The following is a 15,828-nucleotide window of genomic DNA, read 5'->3' as shown; positions in this document are numbered from 1 at the left end:
AACAGTAGCTAGACCGCTAAGTTCAAGCACTTGACCTATTTTAATTGAAAATAATTTTACATTGAGGAAAATTAGGATCCAGTTAACAGAGTTCTGAAAGTAAAGGTTTTGTTCCCATGATCAGGGCTAGAGATGGACGGTTGTCAGCTTTCTGTTTACATTCTTAAATATCCTGCTACCCAGACTATAGTTGAGAAGGACAGTTTGGTCTAATGCTGTTGTGGCAGGATCTCTGGTTAATGAGTCCCAATCTAGACTTTCTCCAAGTCCTCCATTAGTTTGATAGTATTAAATGTTCCCTTAGAACTGGACGTGGTGGCACATGCTTGTAATCCCAGTCCTGGGAGATGGAGTCAAGAGTAATCCTTTCAACGCCACCCTTGGCCAACCTGGGTTACATGCAAACCTATCTCAAAAATAAAATGAAATAGAATATATAATAGTGATTGTTCAGAGGCTCACTCCTACCCAGTAGGATCCTCTGGGGCACCAACCAAGAAACCCCTACTTGGAGACAATTTGGCTGTCATTTAAGAAAAAAAAAAAAAACTATAGTTAGCAGGTAATACAAGGTACACAGAAGAAAAGACAACAAAACTGTTACAATATCATGAAAAAATGTGAGGCTTTATTGACTCGGGTGCTCAGGAAAGTAAACAGAAAGTCGTGCCACTTTCCAGACATTCAGGTCGGCATCACAGTTAGCTCCACCGTCTGAGTCCGTGTGCAGGTTCAGTTCTGCCCTCACCCAGCCACCGTCTCTTTCTGTTTTTCTCTCTTTGTTTTTTTAAGCTATTAGGACATGTGAAGGAAATCAGTACAATTGTTTAATTTTTTTGGTCATATGAAAATATTTTTCCAAATATTCTGATGTATTTATTTTTAACTAAGCCACAATATTTTTTGCCGGTATAACTATGTAGACTGTCTTAATTCTTTTTTTTTTTTTTCTGCCCTAAAAAAAGATGAGTCACTATTTAAGAGTCCAGGAAGAAAAGTCCCAGAATGAGAAACTGCCTTCCTTCACTTGGCTGAGCATAGCCTGGAGTGGCAGTTCCTTCCTTTGGGGGTGGGGGCACTCTCTCTGCTGTCCCTGCTGCATCTGCTCCCAGCATTGTCAGTGACAGGCCATATGGAACGAGGGCTGAAGAGATGTTCTGCAGTTAAGCTCACCTGCTGCCCTTGCCAAAGACCGGAGTTCAATTCCCAGCACCCACGTCAGGCAGTTCGCAACCCCCTGTAACTCTAGCTACAAGGGATCCATTGCCTCTGTCCTCCTAGGATGCTTCCAGCACTCGCATATGCAAATGTGCACACACACACACACAAATGTGTGATATAATAATGATATAATGTCTTCTGTGAATTACAAGCTAGCTAGGACTACACAATAAGACCTGACAAAAAATAATAAATCTTTATTTTTTAAGGCAACGCTGTACCGAGTATCCAGCTTACACTTTGGTCATGGCCCCCTTTGTACTTAGATTAAGTCCTCATAAAATATGTCCAGGCAGCCTGTTGAGTGTGCAAGTAGCTGTGTGTTCCCAGGTTCTCACCACCAAGGGGCAATTTCAGCATGCCGACCTGCTGTCTCTTGACTACACCATGCTTTTGAGGAGGTCAGCAGAGCTGTTGATGCTTACCTTTGGTCTGCTAGATAGCTGCTGAATGCCAGATTGAGCACTTCCAAAGTTATGCCTAAATGTATGTTTTTAATTAAGTAGATTATTTCAGGAAAAAGAAGTCAAAATTTAGGCAGGTTTGTGAGTCCGTAAAAGAGCTGGTACTTATCTGCAGGGTATTGACTTCAGTCCCCAGCACAATAATAATAACAATAATAGTAATAATGATGATGATGTCACCCTTCACATATGGTTGTACCCATTCAAAACTATATGTACATAGCTGCAACCCTGTTACCTTTTAATAAATATTTCATAATAATATAATATATAGATAATAATCATAAATATATAGGTTAATGTCTGAATGTGTGGCTAAAACATTTATATATATATATACATTTATACTATAGTAGATTGACATAAAGATGAAGCAGACACCTTGTTTACAGAAAATGTAGCAAAATTGACTGGAATACATTGGCTCCTTTTGTGCACTGGTCTCAGAATAAGCTGGCTTCTAAGCCTTCAGAAGTCACTTCTTAGTCTCTTTTCTGTCTCCCTCAGGAAAATTCGGGAACCTCGGGGACTACCTGGAGCTCGCTAACAGATTTCCTCAGCAGGCCTGGGAAGAAGCCCGGCAATTTTTCTTGAAAAAAGAGAAAAAATAAATGTTTTTTAGCTAATTCTATATTTGAGTACCTTTGTTAGTGTTTTGCATTGTTTCTTAAGGGCCTCCCGGTGTGTTTATACTCTCCTGCTGCAGATATGCTCCTCTGTGCGCTGTTTATAAAGATTGTACATATTGGACTGTTCTTCCTAATTTTGCAAATTGAGCTTGTTTCATTAATGCACAATATTTTGGAGTTTGTTTACTTCCATACTGTATAATTTGCATTTGTAATATGGGTAAAATTAGACTTAAAAATAGCAAATATTGTAATGTAGTAACACAGTTTTCAGTGTTGACTTTTCACATTAAAGCTGCACAAATCTGAGAAAGTGTTAAGACATTTAACCTGCTCTGAGATTTTCTTCTAAAGCTTGGAGTTGAGACCTGTGTAACTAACACTTTCCATAAGTAAGCCTTGGGACTGTTTGAAATTAGAGTACCTAGTCACTGGTCGGGAACTTCCCTGGGAGAAAGCACTGTGAACTATTAGCTTTGCTAACCTAAATTTAGTGTTCAAAATAAAAATAATAATAATAATAATAATGTGGGAGCATCAAGTATTTTCTTAAATGATTTATTTGAAACAACATAAAAATAAAAGAAACTGTGAGGGTGGCCATGTCTCTGAGTATAAGGCAGTCATGGGCACACAGCTAGCTCTGTCTGGGCCAGGCCGCGGGGACAGGGTGGGGGTTGAGGGTCTCCTCCTTAAGTGGTCCTCTGCTGAGCCTGAGTGGCATTGCTGATAATTACCAAGAAAGACCTGGCTGTGGAGATTTACCCGAAAACGTAAAATTTGTCACAGGAAGCTGAACACAAGAATCTTACTACCTTTCTTCAAACTAACAAACAAAAAATACTTACCTAATATTCTGGGCACTTCTTTTTGGAACCTCACGGCGCTGCAGTTATGTGTGTTCAATTTTTTACTGTTTTACAAATCGAAAGAAAATAAAGAGGTGGGATATAAACCATGCGGAGCATCTCCGTGGGCGCTCCTGTGCGGAGGACTCGAAACACCCCATCTCCGGAGAGGGAGGGCTGGAGCCCGTGGAGGGCGTCCCCGCAGCCCTGGGGAATCAAGTTTATAAGGTTCCCTGCGAGGTGCTTCGCGATGGAATATACCTCTTATCTGGTGGGAAATTTGCCAAAAAGCCGTAAATAATCGAGACAGCAGTGATTAACCTCCCAAAGCTCTACCAGAATTCGCAATTAAAGTTGTAATCGAATGGTCCCGCTGCCCCTCTGTGTGAAGCGTCCGATAAAGTCGCAGGGCCGGCGGCTTCCTTCTGGGGCCAGGGCGCCGCTGGCCCCGAGTCTAGAGAGTCTAGAATTCGAACCCGACTTGGAAAAGGTGCTCAGAGCCCAGGAGCAGCGACATTTACAACCAAAATACGTACCTGGGGTGACAAAATTTCTCCCAATCACTGCAGAACCAGTCCTTCTGAAAGCCCAAGGGCACATCAGAGCTTCGGACCTACCGAGTCCTCAGCCACAGCTGCCCCCATCCCCGCCCCGCCAGACTCTAGCTGGTGGGCCCTGTGACCTTGAATCTGAAGGCCTCAGTGAGTCCTAGGTCAAGCCCTGGCCTTAACCTTAACTTCTTTGTTCCTCAGATTCTTGACGTTGTGAAAAACACCTGCATCTTTCCTTGTGGATGTCAAAAAGGACATTGTCCTCTAGGTCTCCAGTCTTCCCTCATCTCAACCCCCCAACACACACACACACACACACACACACACACACACACACACACAAGCACCAGTGCCCCGGCTCAGCCTCCGTAGGCACACACCTCATTTACATATCCAGCTTCCCAGCTAGCAAACTCTCACTCAGCCCACCCCCACATGCTGACCTTCTCGACCAGAGGAGGGTCCCGTGGTCAAAAGCTGGACCCACCTAGCATTTCTGTTCGACTGGGATTGCTGCTAAAGGCACAAAGGAGCTGGGACCTGGAGTTGGCCAGCCCCACATCTGGATCTGAGTGGGGGACTTCCTCGTGCCCTTTCTTGCTCCCATCGCTGCTCTCAACCTAGCTCTGTTTATCTGCATTTTCTATGCACAGTCTCCATCAACAAGGTGCTAGCCTGTAATTGGTCACACAATCCTCATTATAGCACTGAATCTCCGCATTTTAAAGAAAGTTTACTTTGACGTCAATCAGGCCCACGGTTAAAAGCCTCTAATCTTCCCAGCATCAGCTTAATAAACTGAATTTCCTGCTTTTATCGCAGCTCCTTTCGGGACTGACTTCTCTACAAATACTTTTACCCATCCTTACCCGTCCTTTGTTTTCTCCCCTAGCAGGCTTCTATTCGGCCTGGCCCTTTGGTGAGCACTAACTTCCACCTTGGCAGAGAAAGCCTACCTCTAGGCAAAAGTGGCAGAGTCTCACGTTTTTGAAGGGCAGAGTTAGAACAATGTGTCACTTAAACCCGCTCTTCCCAGCTCTGGCAAGCTTGAGCTTTAATGTACTCCATATTCAAAAGAGAAAGGCTGGTGTCGGCCCCACAGTCGTTCGGAACACTGCCTCAAGGACTCTGAAGTCCCCAGAATTGTGTGGCCTTACAAAATTGTGTAGCCAAAAATTTGTCTGTCTCTGGGATGTTTTTCCTGCCACCATTTCCCAGAGCTCAGCAAATAATTGGTTAAATCTTCTGAGAAAAAAAATCTTATTCTGAAGTGAATCACTTTAAATAAGCCTCTTTTTTCATCCATAGTCTCTTCCCTTGAACCAAGGTTTTACTACTCTTAATAAATGTTAACAGAAGGCACAAAAGTTGTAATTGTCACAGGTAATCTAATTTACCAGGAAATCCCTACTTCATTACAGAAGATGTTTAAAGATGACCTGGGAACCAGTAAAATGGATATTTATTCATGTAACGAACTGTAGATCTGATACTTTGCCAAGGACATGCAAGTTTATCCCCTGGGAACTTGAGAGCACCACACGCTCCTTTGGGTAATGAGAGAAAACGTTTGTGATGTCTCATACAACTTACTGCACAGTGACCACTGTTACCTGGGTAATTTCCCAAGGTAGTAAAAGGCACACACCAGTGTTGAAGTCAAATGTTTGTTTCAGCTTTGAACGATGAGGGGAAATATCGCAGTAACTAGGTATGTAGATGTTTGTAAAATACTGCATGCACCCAGTCAAGCAAAAATTTAGCACTTTAATGAAATTCCCTAAGGACCCGTTCCTTTTTAATAAAAAAAGTAAAATCCCAATATTCTGATAATCTAAAGTTTCTGAAAGTAAGATTTAGCAAAGTTTCGTTTCCTATCCAATAGCCAGCCAGACGCAAAACGGAGGAATCTGTATTTCTGTTTAGGAGGGAATGGTCTAAGTTCAGGGAATGACGCCTCAAAGAACCAGCCTTGAGAGGTAAAGCTGGCCCTGATTAACGTGTGTGTGTGTGTGTGTGTGTGTGTGTGTGTGTATCTTATCTCTACATTTGCAGACTATTTCCTAAATCTCCAAGAAAGGGAATCCCCGCCCCTTTTCTAAGTGCTAGCATCACCTTGACTTTCAGGAAGTGAACTATAAATGTAGTTCAATTTTCCCACCTCTTCTCATTTTGTTTAATTGCCAGGAAGCCTTCCACCCCTAATTGGTGCTGTGGGATGGATGGGTGTGAAACTGCTGTACGGCCCTAGCGGCTGCTTCTAACGGGGGGGGGGGTGTTCTATTCCTCTATCCCGAAAAGCAGCTGCCTTTTGAGTACATTTGTCCCCAATCCCTACCTATACACTAGGATGGTTATTTGTCCCCTACCCCGAAAGTGCTCTGCACACCTTCAAAAAACAAAACCTGGACATAGAGGGACGCCCTGTGGGATATCTAACTGTGGGAACTAGAAAAGAGAAATGTCAGATTGTTGCAGGATTGGCAGGTTGGCTGATAGAGGCAGCTTTCCAAATCAGCCAAGGAGGACAGGAGGCTGGCTTTGGGAAAGAACTGTCCTAGACTGCCAAAGGGTTAAATATTTGTAGAGGGTAAAACCTGAGCCTGCCGGGATTTTTTTTTTTCCTTCTGCTTGCCTGGGGCGGCCTGCTGGAGATTCAGTATCTCTTGGTTATTTCCTGCGATCGCTAAAGCCAGTTTTCAAGAAAACAAGTCGCAGGGGTTTGAAATGTCACACCAAGTGACCTGGGCACGACATATCCAGGAGCCATCCCCCGCCCCCTCCATTTCAGGCCTGGAAAGAAAATAAACCAAGGACACGCCAGACTGGTTCTGGGTGGACTTATTTTCTCCTGTGCCGCGATCCTAGCGGGGGCTTGTTGTGGCTCCTTCAGTGTATCGCTTGCAGGTGATGCCAAACGTAGATAAGGAGCCGCCCCGGCCTTCTCCTCTGTCTAGACAGGGGAATTAATAAATGCAGCGAGATTGATCACATCGCGCATCCACTCTGGGGACAGCTCATAGGACGCATCGCAGAGCCCAGGGGCGCAAGGTGGGCTTCGCGCCCCACCCAAACCCATCACCCCACAACTGGACACCCGGTCTCCAGGCGCCCACGCCTCTGGTGCTGAGCCTTGCAGAAACGCCTGAAGGCTCGCATTGCACCCGAACCGCCCCGCCCCGCAGGCACCCAATAAATGTCGGGCCCGCCCTGTAGGTGCCCAATCCCCGCCGGGCACGCCCGTCGGCGTCCAATCAGCGTCCGGCCCGCCCGTCGGGCACCGACTGCACCGCAGCACGAGGTGAAGCGGGTGAAGCTGAAACTTCCCTTGACGCCCACTTGCGAAGTGGTGTTGTCGGGCTCCCCGGGCGCCAACAGCACACAGGAGCGGCATGGCATCGGGTTGTTTTTTATTAAGATCAAAATATTCATCCCACTATTCGCCTCACAATAAATAACAATAACTTACGTTTGTTCGGCAAAGGCTCTCACTGTCCTCCGTCGACTGATAATTTAAAACATTTTTTTAAAGATAGTCTGGTTTCTACTTTGTCCGGCAGTCATGCGCTTTCTGGGTTGTGTCAGTTCTTTGGAGTTGTCCCGTCCTCCTCACCGTCAGGGCCGGTGCAAAGCATAGGGTCAGCGCAGGTGCTTCCGGAGCAGCTCCCACGAGGGAGGGCAGGTCCCTGTAGGGCCCCACGCAGAGGTGGGTTCCTGGGCGAGTGTGGCACGGAGAGGCAGAGTGGCAGCTCCCCACGCAGCGCGGGAGAGCCGAGGGCGGAGCTAACCCAGAAAGTCTCAAATTCTATTTCAAGAAAAACAAAAAAGTCCTGGGAGCAGCAGTCTCCAGTCTCGGCGGCGGGGCAGGCTGCGTCCCGCTCTTCTGGTTGTTCTGTCGTCGTCGTCCCCTGCCTCTGCCCCCTCGCTTTAAATAACAACAATAATTACAAGGGCCAGAGAGTTTTCGGAGCTGGAATGGCCTGAGCATGGGTGAGTCTCATGCAGGGAGCATGCGAGGTCCGCGGGCTGGCAGCTAGGGGTCCCTGCTCACGTCTCCACGGGACTCGGCACCATACTGTTGGGGGTGTCCGGGAGCTGTGAGGACAGAGAGGTCACGTCGCTGCCGGAGGAGTTGCCTAGGGAGCCAGACTCTGAGAAGGAGACCTGGGAGGGCGGAGACACCAGGATAGAACAAGTGTGTACACGCCCGAGCCGGTGATCCTGGGTCACCTGCTCAGAGACAAGTCGCCAGCTGAGTAAATCCTGAGGAGAGGGATGCCAGGTCCCCCAGTGGCACAGGGGGAGACATTAAAACCAGGTTTAGTGTCAGCAGTGAGGCCCAACAGCCTTTCCCCATTGCCAGTTCTGTCCCGGACCCCTTGTCCCAACGCAAAGTCCCCTCCACTCCACTCCCACTGGGCAGTTAGCGCAGGGCCTCACCAGCTGTTGAAAAGCGGGTTGGTCCAAGTCACTCTGGAGTGCGAACTCGCTGAGCGCTTTCCAAGGCGGCTGGTACGTCTGCACCTCCACTGCGCTGCCCTGCACCGCGTTCTCATGGCGGATGGGGCTGCCCGCCACCAGGGGCGTCCCAGTCAGTCCCTGGAGGCTCTAAGGGGCAAGCGGACGGCACAAGGCATTAGAGTTAGGTCATGGCTTTTGCACCACTTTTCGAGCATGGAGCCCCAGGTTCTGGAGACCGACTTGGTGTGAGGAGGCACACTTGACTGCACACCTCCGCAGTGGAGATACCCTAGGGCCCACAAATCCGCCAACCGCTTCACTACTATGAGCCAAACACCAGACCGGGGAAACGGAAGCTTTTACGCCCTTTCCTAGCCAAGCATACAAAGGGGGGGACCTTCGCATCCTGACAAAGAAAATTCCACCTGGCAATCCGTGCCTAGGACTCTTTGTCTAGGACCCCTCGACTCTGGGCTGTCGCTGGCACAAGACACCACCACCAACCACCGCAACTTGAAGGCTAATGCCAGCCTTTCGTTGTGGTGCCAGGCTACGTGGAGAGTCCAGTTCCGCCTAGGTCTCCCCAGAAAGAGGCCTCCGGAATGCCTCGGTGGCCACCACCCACCTCCCCGCCACCGCCAGCACCTCACCGCCTTGTCGCTGTGCTGCTGCTGCTGTAGCTGTTTCATGAGAATAGACTTCTTCTTGTCCTTGCAACGCTTGTTCTGGAACCACACGCGGATGACCCGTGGGCTCAGGCCCGTCATCTCCACTAGCTGCTCCTTCATGAGCGCGTCGGGCCGCGGGTTAGCGGCGTAGCAGGTCCTCAGGGTGTGCAGCTGCTTCTCGTTGAGCACAGTCCGCACCCTGGTTGTCTTCTCTGCCTGCTTGTGCACGTGCGTGCGCAGCGAGGGCTGCCGTCCGGACCCGGTGTCTGCTGGGGCCGAGAGAAGCAGGGGGTCAGATGGGTCGCCAGTCAATGCTCCCCAAGATTTCGTTCCCCTTTTATTCCGTTCATTTGGTTATTTTTCATTTCTCTCTCCATCCGTTCGCCTTACCCAAAAGAAGTATGCCTTTTGTTCTGTCCCTGGCTCCCAAGCCCGACTGCCTCTCAGCGATCTCCCGGAGTCCTGCAGGACTCTGGAGTTCTGCTTTAGGCCGCTGCGCTTACTAGCAGACCCTAGGAAAACCCAACTGCGCCCAGCTGGACAAGCGAAGCCCTGTGTAAGAAGGTGGGGTTTTAGAGGAAGAGGCAGCGCGACTCCGGAGGGGAAAGGGAAGAGTCCGGGGCTTGGGACCCAGCACAACTCCCAGACTGAAAAACTCTTCTGCTCCTAAAGGCCTGCTTCGGCCCGTCTCTGGAACACCGAAGAATCCGACTTGAGACAGCAAAGGCCTTCTGGGTACAGAATGGTTCCTTCCTGGCTGTCTGCCCTGGAGCTTCGGCCCGGAGATTCTCCCCTTCGCTTGGGTTCCCTCTGCCCAGTGGCTGGTGCCACTCACACCCACCTGGAACAGCCTTAAGCCTACATTTTCACAACAAAGGGAGTCCCTGGGCGATCTCCAGAAGGGATTCGTGAACACGAACTCCACTGTGTCGCATCCAACCTGGTCTACACGTCCACTGGAGATTAGCTGCACTGTTTACTTGATGTCCCCTCTAGGCATTTCTAGGTCTGGGTAAACATTTACAAATAGCCCACCCAGACCAATTTCCTCTTTCTACAGTGTGGAAACGGAGAAACAGAGAGGGCTGGAGCCCTGGGGCCACACAGCTGGGAGAGCCAGGGTCTGTGCCTCAGACATCCTGGCTTCCTGGAGCTGGGGTCTCTGTGACACTCTCTCCACCTGTTTCTGGCCAACACCCAGTCTGAGCAACTCCTAGTTAGGACGCCAATCGTCCTAGCTGCACCTCAAAACAAGAACACAGGCCCCTCTTTTACAGGGTTGGCCTTCTCCGGTAGGCTCCAGGCCGGATATCATCTTTTCTCCCTGACGGATATCTTTTCTCCCTGACGATAACCTGTTCTTTAAAGGAATTCTAAACAAACCCAGACAAGCTCCACTCTCCGGATCCTAGCATCGTGTCCTACAGGGACCACGGAGAACACAACTCCCGAAGCTCAGGCTCACACACTTCCAGTTCCCCACCCCATATACACACGGCCGGATTCCCAGCGCCAGGGCCTCTCACACCAGCTTCCCGTCGGAAGCTCGGCGGCCGGCTATACACTCGCACACCCCACCGACGCGGTGCGGCTACGCGGGCCGGGAGAGCGGCTTACCTGGCAGATGCAGGCCGCGGGCGCCGGGGAGCGGGCCGGGACTACGCGGGCTGCCGGCCGCAGCGCGCTCCAGCAGGAGGCCGTGGTCGGCTCGGCAGAGCAGCTCGTGCTCCCGCAGCGAGAACTCATCTCCCGGCAGCAGCTGGCGGCTGCACACGGAGCAGCGGAAGCACTCGATGTGGTACACGCTGTCCCGCGCCCGCATCACCAGGTCGCTGCTGCTGAAGCCCACCTGGCACTGGGCGCACTTGATGCCGAACAGCCTGCGGGCCAGGGCGCGGCGGGCGTCAGCGCGGGGGACCCGGGCCCGGGACGCGCAGCCGTGTCCCCCAGCCCACGGGGGCCGAACCCGAGGTCCCGCCAGCTCACCTGACGTAGTCCCGCTTGCAGTAGGTTTTCCCGTCTCTCACGAAGCACGTGCACGTCTCGTCCAGGTACTGGCTGCACTCGGCGCACTTGAGGCAGGCGGCGTGCCACTCGAGGTCGGGCGACACCCGAAGGATAAACTGGTCGTGGATCTGACTCCCGCAGCCCACGCACATGGCCGTCCCGGGCTTCTCTGGCGGGGAAGGGCGCAGGGCCCGTGTCAGGCCTGACTGCCGACCCCGGCCGGCCTTGGCCGCTGCATCCCCAACCCAACCCTCTCTCGCTCTCTCGCTCTCCCTCTCTTACTCTTAGAAGTGCGACCACAAGGGAACGGAAAGCTTTCGAAAGGTCCAGAAAATAGGAAACGAAAACAACACAATCTCCTGACATTTCCGTTATCACGGTCTTTGAACGGGCGCGTCGTATCGGTCCAGATACAGACAGAACTAACGGGAGGCGGACGACAGCATAGTGACACCGGGGAGCCCCGGACGCCTCCGCGTCCACACTGGCAGCCAAGCCCGGATTTCCGCCCACTCACAACGACTCCCTCCAATCCCAACATCCACACCGCAGCTTTCAGCGCGGTCCCCGCTCAGCTTCTTCGACAGATCTTAAACACCGCGCAGATCAAGCGACTGAAATCTCTCTAGCTTCGAAAGACCGAAAGACAAGCAAACAGAAAAAAGAAATCCCATCTCCCTAAGTCAAACCTAATCGTCCTAGCAGAAAAGAGAAAGAATTCACAGTCTTGGGGTCAGTTCAGCCGGCTTGGGAAATAAAGTCTAATTATAAAATAAAACAACAGGATTCCAAAGGATAAACACTGCTACAGGCAAAATGCATTGGTTTTTTTCTTTATTCTCCCAAGTATTTTGTCAAATAGAAGCCACTTGTAGAATCCGCTAAACATTCTTCTGCATTGGAAATGTTGCATATTAAACACGCATACACACCCACACACACAGAAAGACTTACTCTTGGAATGATCCCCCATAGCACCCAGAAAAGGATAATGAAAAATAATATCCACCATGCAGAGAGAGATGTACGCAAAGCGTGCGGCCGGGGGCAGAAGGACCAGGGTCACGCGCCCAGCCTCTGCTCTTTGCTAACTAACTCCTGCCCCGCGGAGTTGAAGGGACGATTCCGCACCGGCCCGCACGCAGCATGACGTCAGCACGCACTCGCCCGGGCCGGAGCTGGAGGCGGGACCTGTAGCGTCGTCACCCGGCTCCCCCACAGCCGCGGGGACTGCGGGGGAGGTGATGGGGACCCGGAGGGTGGGCTTGGGTAGCGCCGGGAGATTGGCTGCGAGGACGTGGGCCAGCTCTGATTGGCGGGGAGTGAACAATGGAGCACAGCCCCCTCCTCCCTGAAACCTTCCAGGATCCGCTCTGCGGCCCCGGGTCCCGCAATCCCTGGGAAACTGCGTCTCCACCCAGCGGGCTCTGCCGCAGCGCCGCGCTTTCTGTGGACTTGCGGGGCGGTTGCCCCAGTCGCTGCCTAGCAGGGTGATGGACACCTGGGGATAGATAGGAGCCGTCGCTCCCTTAAAAGTGTTTTTCTTTTATAATTTTTAAAATAGGAATTCCTCCTGGGGACGACAGGACTAAGGGAGAAAAGGGGATCCGTTGGGTCGCGACCATCGCTGGTCCCGTGGGCCACCTTCCTCCCCTGTGCGCCTGAGCCTTTGTTCGGCTGGGGTCCAAGTTAGAGAGAACTGGTAGGAAATATCCACCTGGGTTTGGATAAACTCTATTCGGACTTTCCCACCCGCGCCGTCCGTAGAAAACTCGATGTTGCAGGTGGGTAAAGCCGGAAGGAATCCAGAGGCTCTAGCCAAGGTCCTGCTTCCACCCTTGCGGCGGCGGCTCTTTCTCCTCCCTCATCTTTTTCGTCTTTTTGGTTAAGTTAAAGCCGACTCCCACCCCCTTCTTTCTCCACTCTGCTGCTTGGCTCCTTCGAAGAACACTGTTGAGATGTGTTACACTTCCAGAATAAACGATTTTCACGAACTCTAATTGTGGATTTCATAAAACTGATTACAACGCAAATACTCAGAAACAAATGTGGGGCGAGGGGTAATTTGCTATCTTCCCGATGGCTTTTTAATCCTTAGAAAATCTGCAACTTCAACAAAGTCAGGACTTTTTTTTCCTTCACAAAATTCGCCATGAGTTTTGTTTGAAAGGGTTGAAAGACAAATGGATGAGGTATAAACAGCGTTTATCCATAGATGGTCTTTAAGTTCCCCACCCCCATTTTAAAAGGACACCAAGAACTTGATGCCTCTCTAGGTGGAGTGCGGGTGGGCTCCTGGGAGAGTCTCCACCCAATCCTATGTCCCCACTCGGTTGTCTGCAGGCCTCTCCGCCTGAGAGCGAATTGGGCGCGGCAGCCCAACTGCTAATAGCCAGAGGCTGTTGGGCTGGGAAACGGGTGCAGCCAAGAGCTCGGAGAGCTCTGTAGAAAGTCGGGGCTAGGTAGACCCTGGATGCACAAAAACCGCTCCTCCAAGGTGCTTCGGTGCAGGAAGCCGCCCTCTGGCTCTTTGCTCTACAGCCCGGTTTCTGCGGCTTTTGGCCCCCACCTTCACCCTCGGAGCTCTAGGGCTATCACTGGACCTGCCACTGCCTGTAAACCCCTGACAACAGGCTGATCCCTTTCTGTCTCATCCACTAGCGCCCCAGTGGCTCTCAGTCTCTGTGAGCTGTGTCAGGGGCTGGAGCCCTGCTAAGTTTGCTAGAAAACCCAAACCACCACGAGGAAAGTAAGGAGCCTCGAATCTTTGCCCTGGCCGCTGAGCTGAGCCCTCTGTGACTTCGGGTGTTTCATTCTCTTTCCCTCGCTTTTCCTCATCTGTAAAATGGGATGTCCTTAGACCAGCTATCTTTGCTTTGTAAAAATTAAACTAGTTTCAGGGAAAGCCTTAAACTCATACCTGGTGCAAAGGAGTTGCTCAGTGTGTGGTGACCATGGTAACCACAGTGGCTCTCTCTGTGTTGAGAGTCTGTGTTACCAAGACTGCCTTTCCTGTGTGGGCCTTATTGGAAGCGGGGTCTAAGCACATTCTGCCTGTTGCCCAACGATTTGTTTGTGAATGTAATGCGTGCGTGTTCTGTGTGCCTGCCCCGTGGATGGAAGGATCATCCTGCCCTAGGTGTGCCTGCCCTGTGGATGGGAGGATCATCCTGCCCTAGGTGTGGACTTTGTTTATTGGTGATGTTAGTGAGAACTCTGCACTGTGCCTGCTGTGTGGGAAGCTCCAGGCACACCAGGATAGTGTCCCCTCACTTTCCACCCCAAGACAGCCCCTTGCTAAACCTGGCTCCCTTTACCCCTAAGATCCCACTGTTCACCCTGGTACTGGCTCTCAGGAGGGAGCAGATCTCAGCAGGAATCCTAAGCTCAACTTTTAACCCTCTTCTGCCTATAGATACTCCCCCTTCCTAACAAGAAACCCAGTCTCTCGAGACTAAACTCAGAAGACTTCTAAACCACTCACCTCTATTTCTCTGAGAGGCCATTTTCAGGTCCCTCATGTGGTTCTCCTGGGCCACAGGAGTCCAGTGCTGGCATGGGAAACACATGGGTGTCTTTTGTCCTGCCTGCTTCTCTGTTCCCCTCCCCCAAACACACACACCAAGCTCCCCTTCCAGAGGGACAAGGTCCTCTTCTCTCCATTTCCCTGGCTGTGGCACCCAAGAGACCTTTCTCCTATCTTGTCCTTGTTGAGAGCCCTAACCCCAGCTATTGCAGGAGAAGACTTGAGGACTGCAGAGGAAGTCCCTGAATGTGTCCCCATTCTGTCATTGATACTGAACATGCTCACAGTTGGCCCAGGTGCAAAGGTCCCTGAGAAAGCAGGTGGTCTCCCTCTGTGATGACAACAGCTTCTAAGAACAAGCCTTGCTGAGGGAAGGAGCAGCAGGAACCTGTGGCCGGGGCTAGGGAGTCACCTAAATAGGGCAAAAAATGGAAAACAGACTGGCTTTTGTTTTTTTGGGTTTTTAGTAGTAGTAGTTGTTGTTGTTGTGGTGGTGGTGGTGGTGGTGGTGGTGGTGGTGGTGGTGGTGGTGGTGGGCTTAGGCAATTTTTCCATCCTTTCTACCCTTCCCATTTCCTTTCTCTTAGTACCAGGAGGCAGGACAGCGGGCGGGTCATGCTCCCCTTGACTGACAGGGCAGAGGTAGCGCATGCCTGCACAGATCCCAGCTCAGGACCCAGAGAGCCTGTGGCAGCCTGCACATGCACATTCATGCAGACACACAATCGGCTTCCTTTCCACATCTCCCCTTCCTGTTCTTACCCCTTCTTTTCCCGTAGATTCACAGACGTAAAAAGGCATACTGATCATGGTCAAGCCATCACCATAGACAACCAATACATGAGTCTCGGGGTCGTGTGCTTCAACATATCTCACAGAAATTCTAGGAATAGGTTGCTGTGGTCCAGTTACCCCTACATGACAGCTGACGAGCAGCGGTGTGGAAAGGCTACCTACCTCATGCCAGAGCATGCAACTATCAGAGAGGCAGCATTTGAATCAGGCTCTCAGTGTCCAGTGTCTGCTTAGGGATTCTTTGATGTGTATCGCCTCTCAATCACTCACAGAAGAAGCCGCTGGTAGTGGGAGGAGCCTCGATCTACACTCTGGATATCTTTTCAACACAATAACAAAATAGTCAACCAAAAAAAAAAAAAACAACAAGTTAAAGAAGAGTTATAACTGACCGTCTCAATTTTCGGTCCACAGTTGAAGCCCCTTGCTCTGAGGCTGTGGTAAGGCAAAAGAGCCAGCCAAAGAAATCCACCCTGATTCTGAGACCTGGGCCAGCCAAAGAAATCCACCCTGATTCTGAGACCTGGGCCAATGAAAGAAACACACCTTGGCCCTGAGACTTGAGCCAGTGAAAGAAATGTTTTTAGCCCTGAACCCAGAACCAAAGAAATACACCCTAACTCTGAAACCAGTGCCAAAGAAACACACTTTGTCCCTA

General features: G+C 50.8%; 2 protein-coding genes across 6 annotated transcripts in view; one reads left to right on the top strand and one right to left on the bottom strand.

Annotated features, from left to right (window-relative positions):
* Positions 1-2,843, top strand: part of Scaper (S-phase cyclin A associated protein in the ER) — a 349,156-nt gene extending 346,313 nt beyond the window's left edge. For all 5 annotated transcript variants that reach the window (XM_026779044.1, XM_026779043.1, XM_026779042.1 and 2 more), the window contains one exon: positions 2,193-2,843. In XM_026779044.1, coding sequence (XP_026634845.1) covers positions 2,193-2,296 — 104 coding nt within the window. In that variant the 3' untranslated portion in view covers positions 2,297-2,843. The remainder of the gene's footprint in view (positions 1-2,192) is intronic.
* Positions 2,844-7,760: 4,917 nt separating this feature from the next.
* On the bottom strand, positions 7,761-11,861 carry Isl2 (ISL LIM homeobox 2). The gene is made up of 6 exons (XM_005347392.3): positions 11,804-11,861; positions 10,829-11,018; positions 10,460-10,722; positions 8,825-9,108; positions 8,154-8,321; positions 7,761-7,877 (listed from the first exon to the last, which is right to left on the bottom strand). The coding sequence occupies exons 1-6, from the start codon at positions 11,859-11,861 to the stop codon at positions 7,761-7,763; spliced, it is 1,080 nt and encodes a 359-aa protein (XP_005347449.1).
* Between the last annotated feature and the right edge of the window lie 3,967 nt (positions 11,862-15,828).

This window comes from Microtus ochrogaster, chromosome 5, assembly GCF_000317375.1.
Source record: "Microtus ochrogaster isolate Prairie Vole_2 chromosome 5, MicOch1.0, whole genome shotgun sequence".
Classification (NCBI taxonomy): Eukaryota; Metazoa; Chordata; class Mammalia; order Rodentia; family Cricetidae; genus Microtus; species Microtus ochrogaster.
This window is presented reverse-complemented; position numbering and strand designations above follow the sequence as displayed.

Bases quoted from the DNA above. Each gene is read 5' to 3' on its own strand.
- Isl2 (XM_005347392.3), bottom strand. From the start codon at position 11,861: ATGGTGGATATTATTTTTCATTATCCTTTTCTGGGTGCTATGGGGGAT. The intron at 10,723-10,828 runs GTGAGCTGGCGG...CCTGGCCCGCAG, and splicing joins TGCAAGCGGGACTACGTCAG to GCTGTTCGGCATCAAGTGCG. The intron at 9,109-10,459 runs GTAAGCCGCTCT...CGGCCCCAGCAG, and splicing joins CCGCGGCCTGCATCTGCCAG to ACACCGGGTCCGGACGGCAG.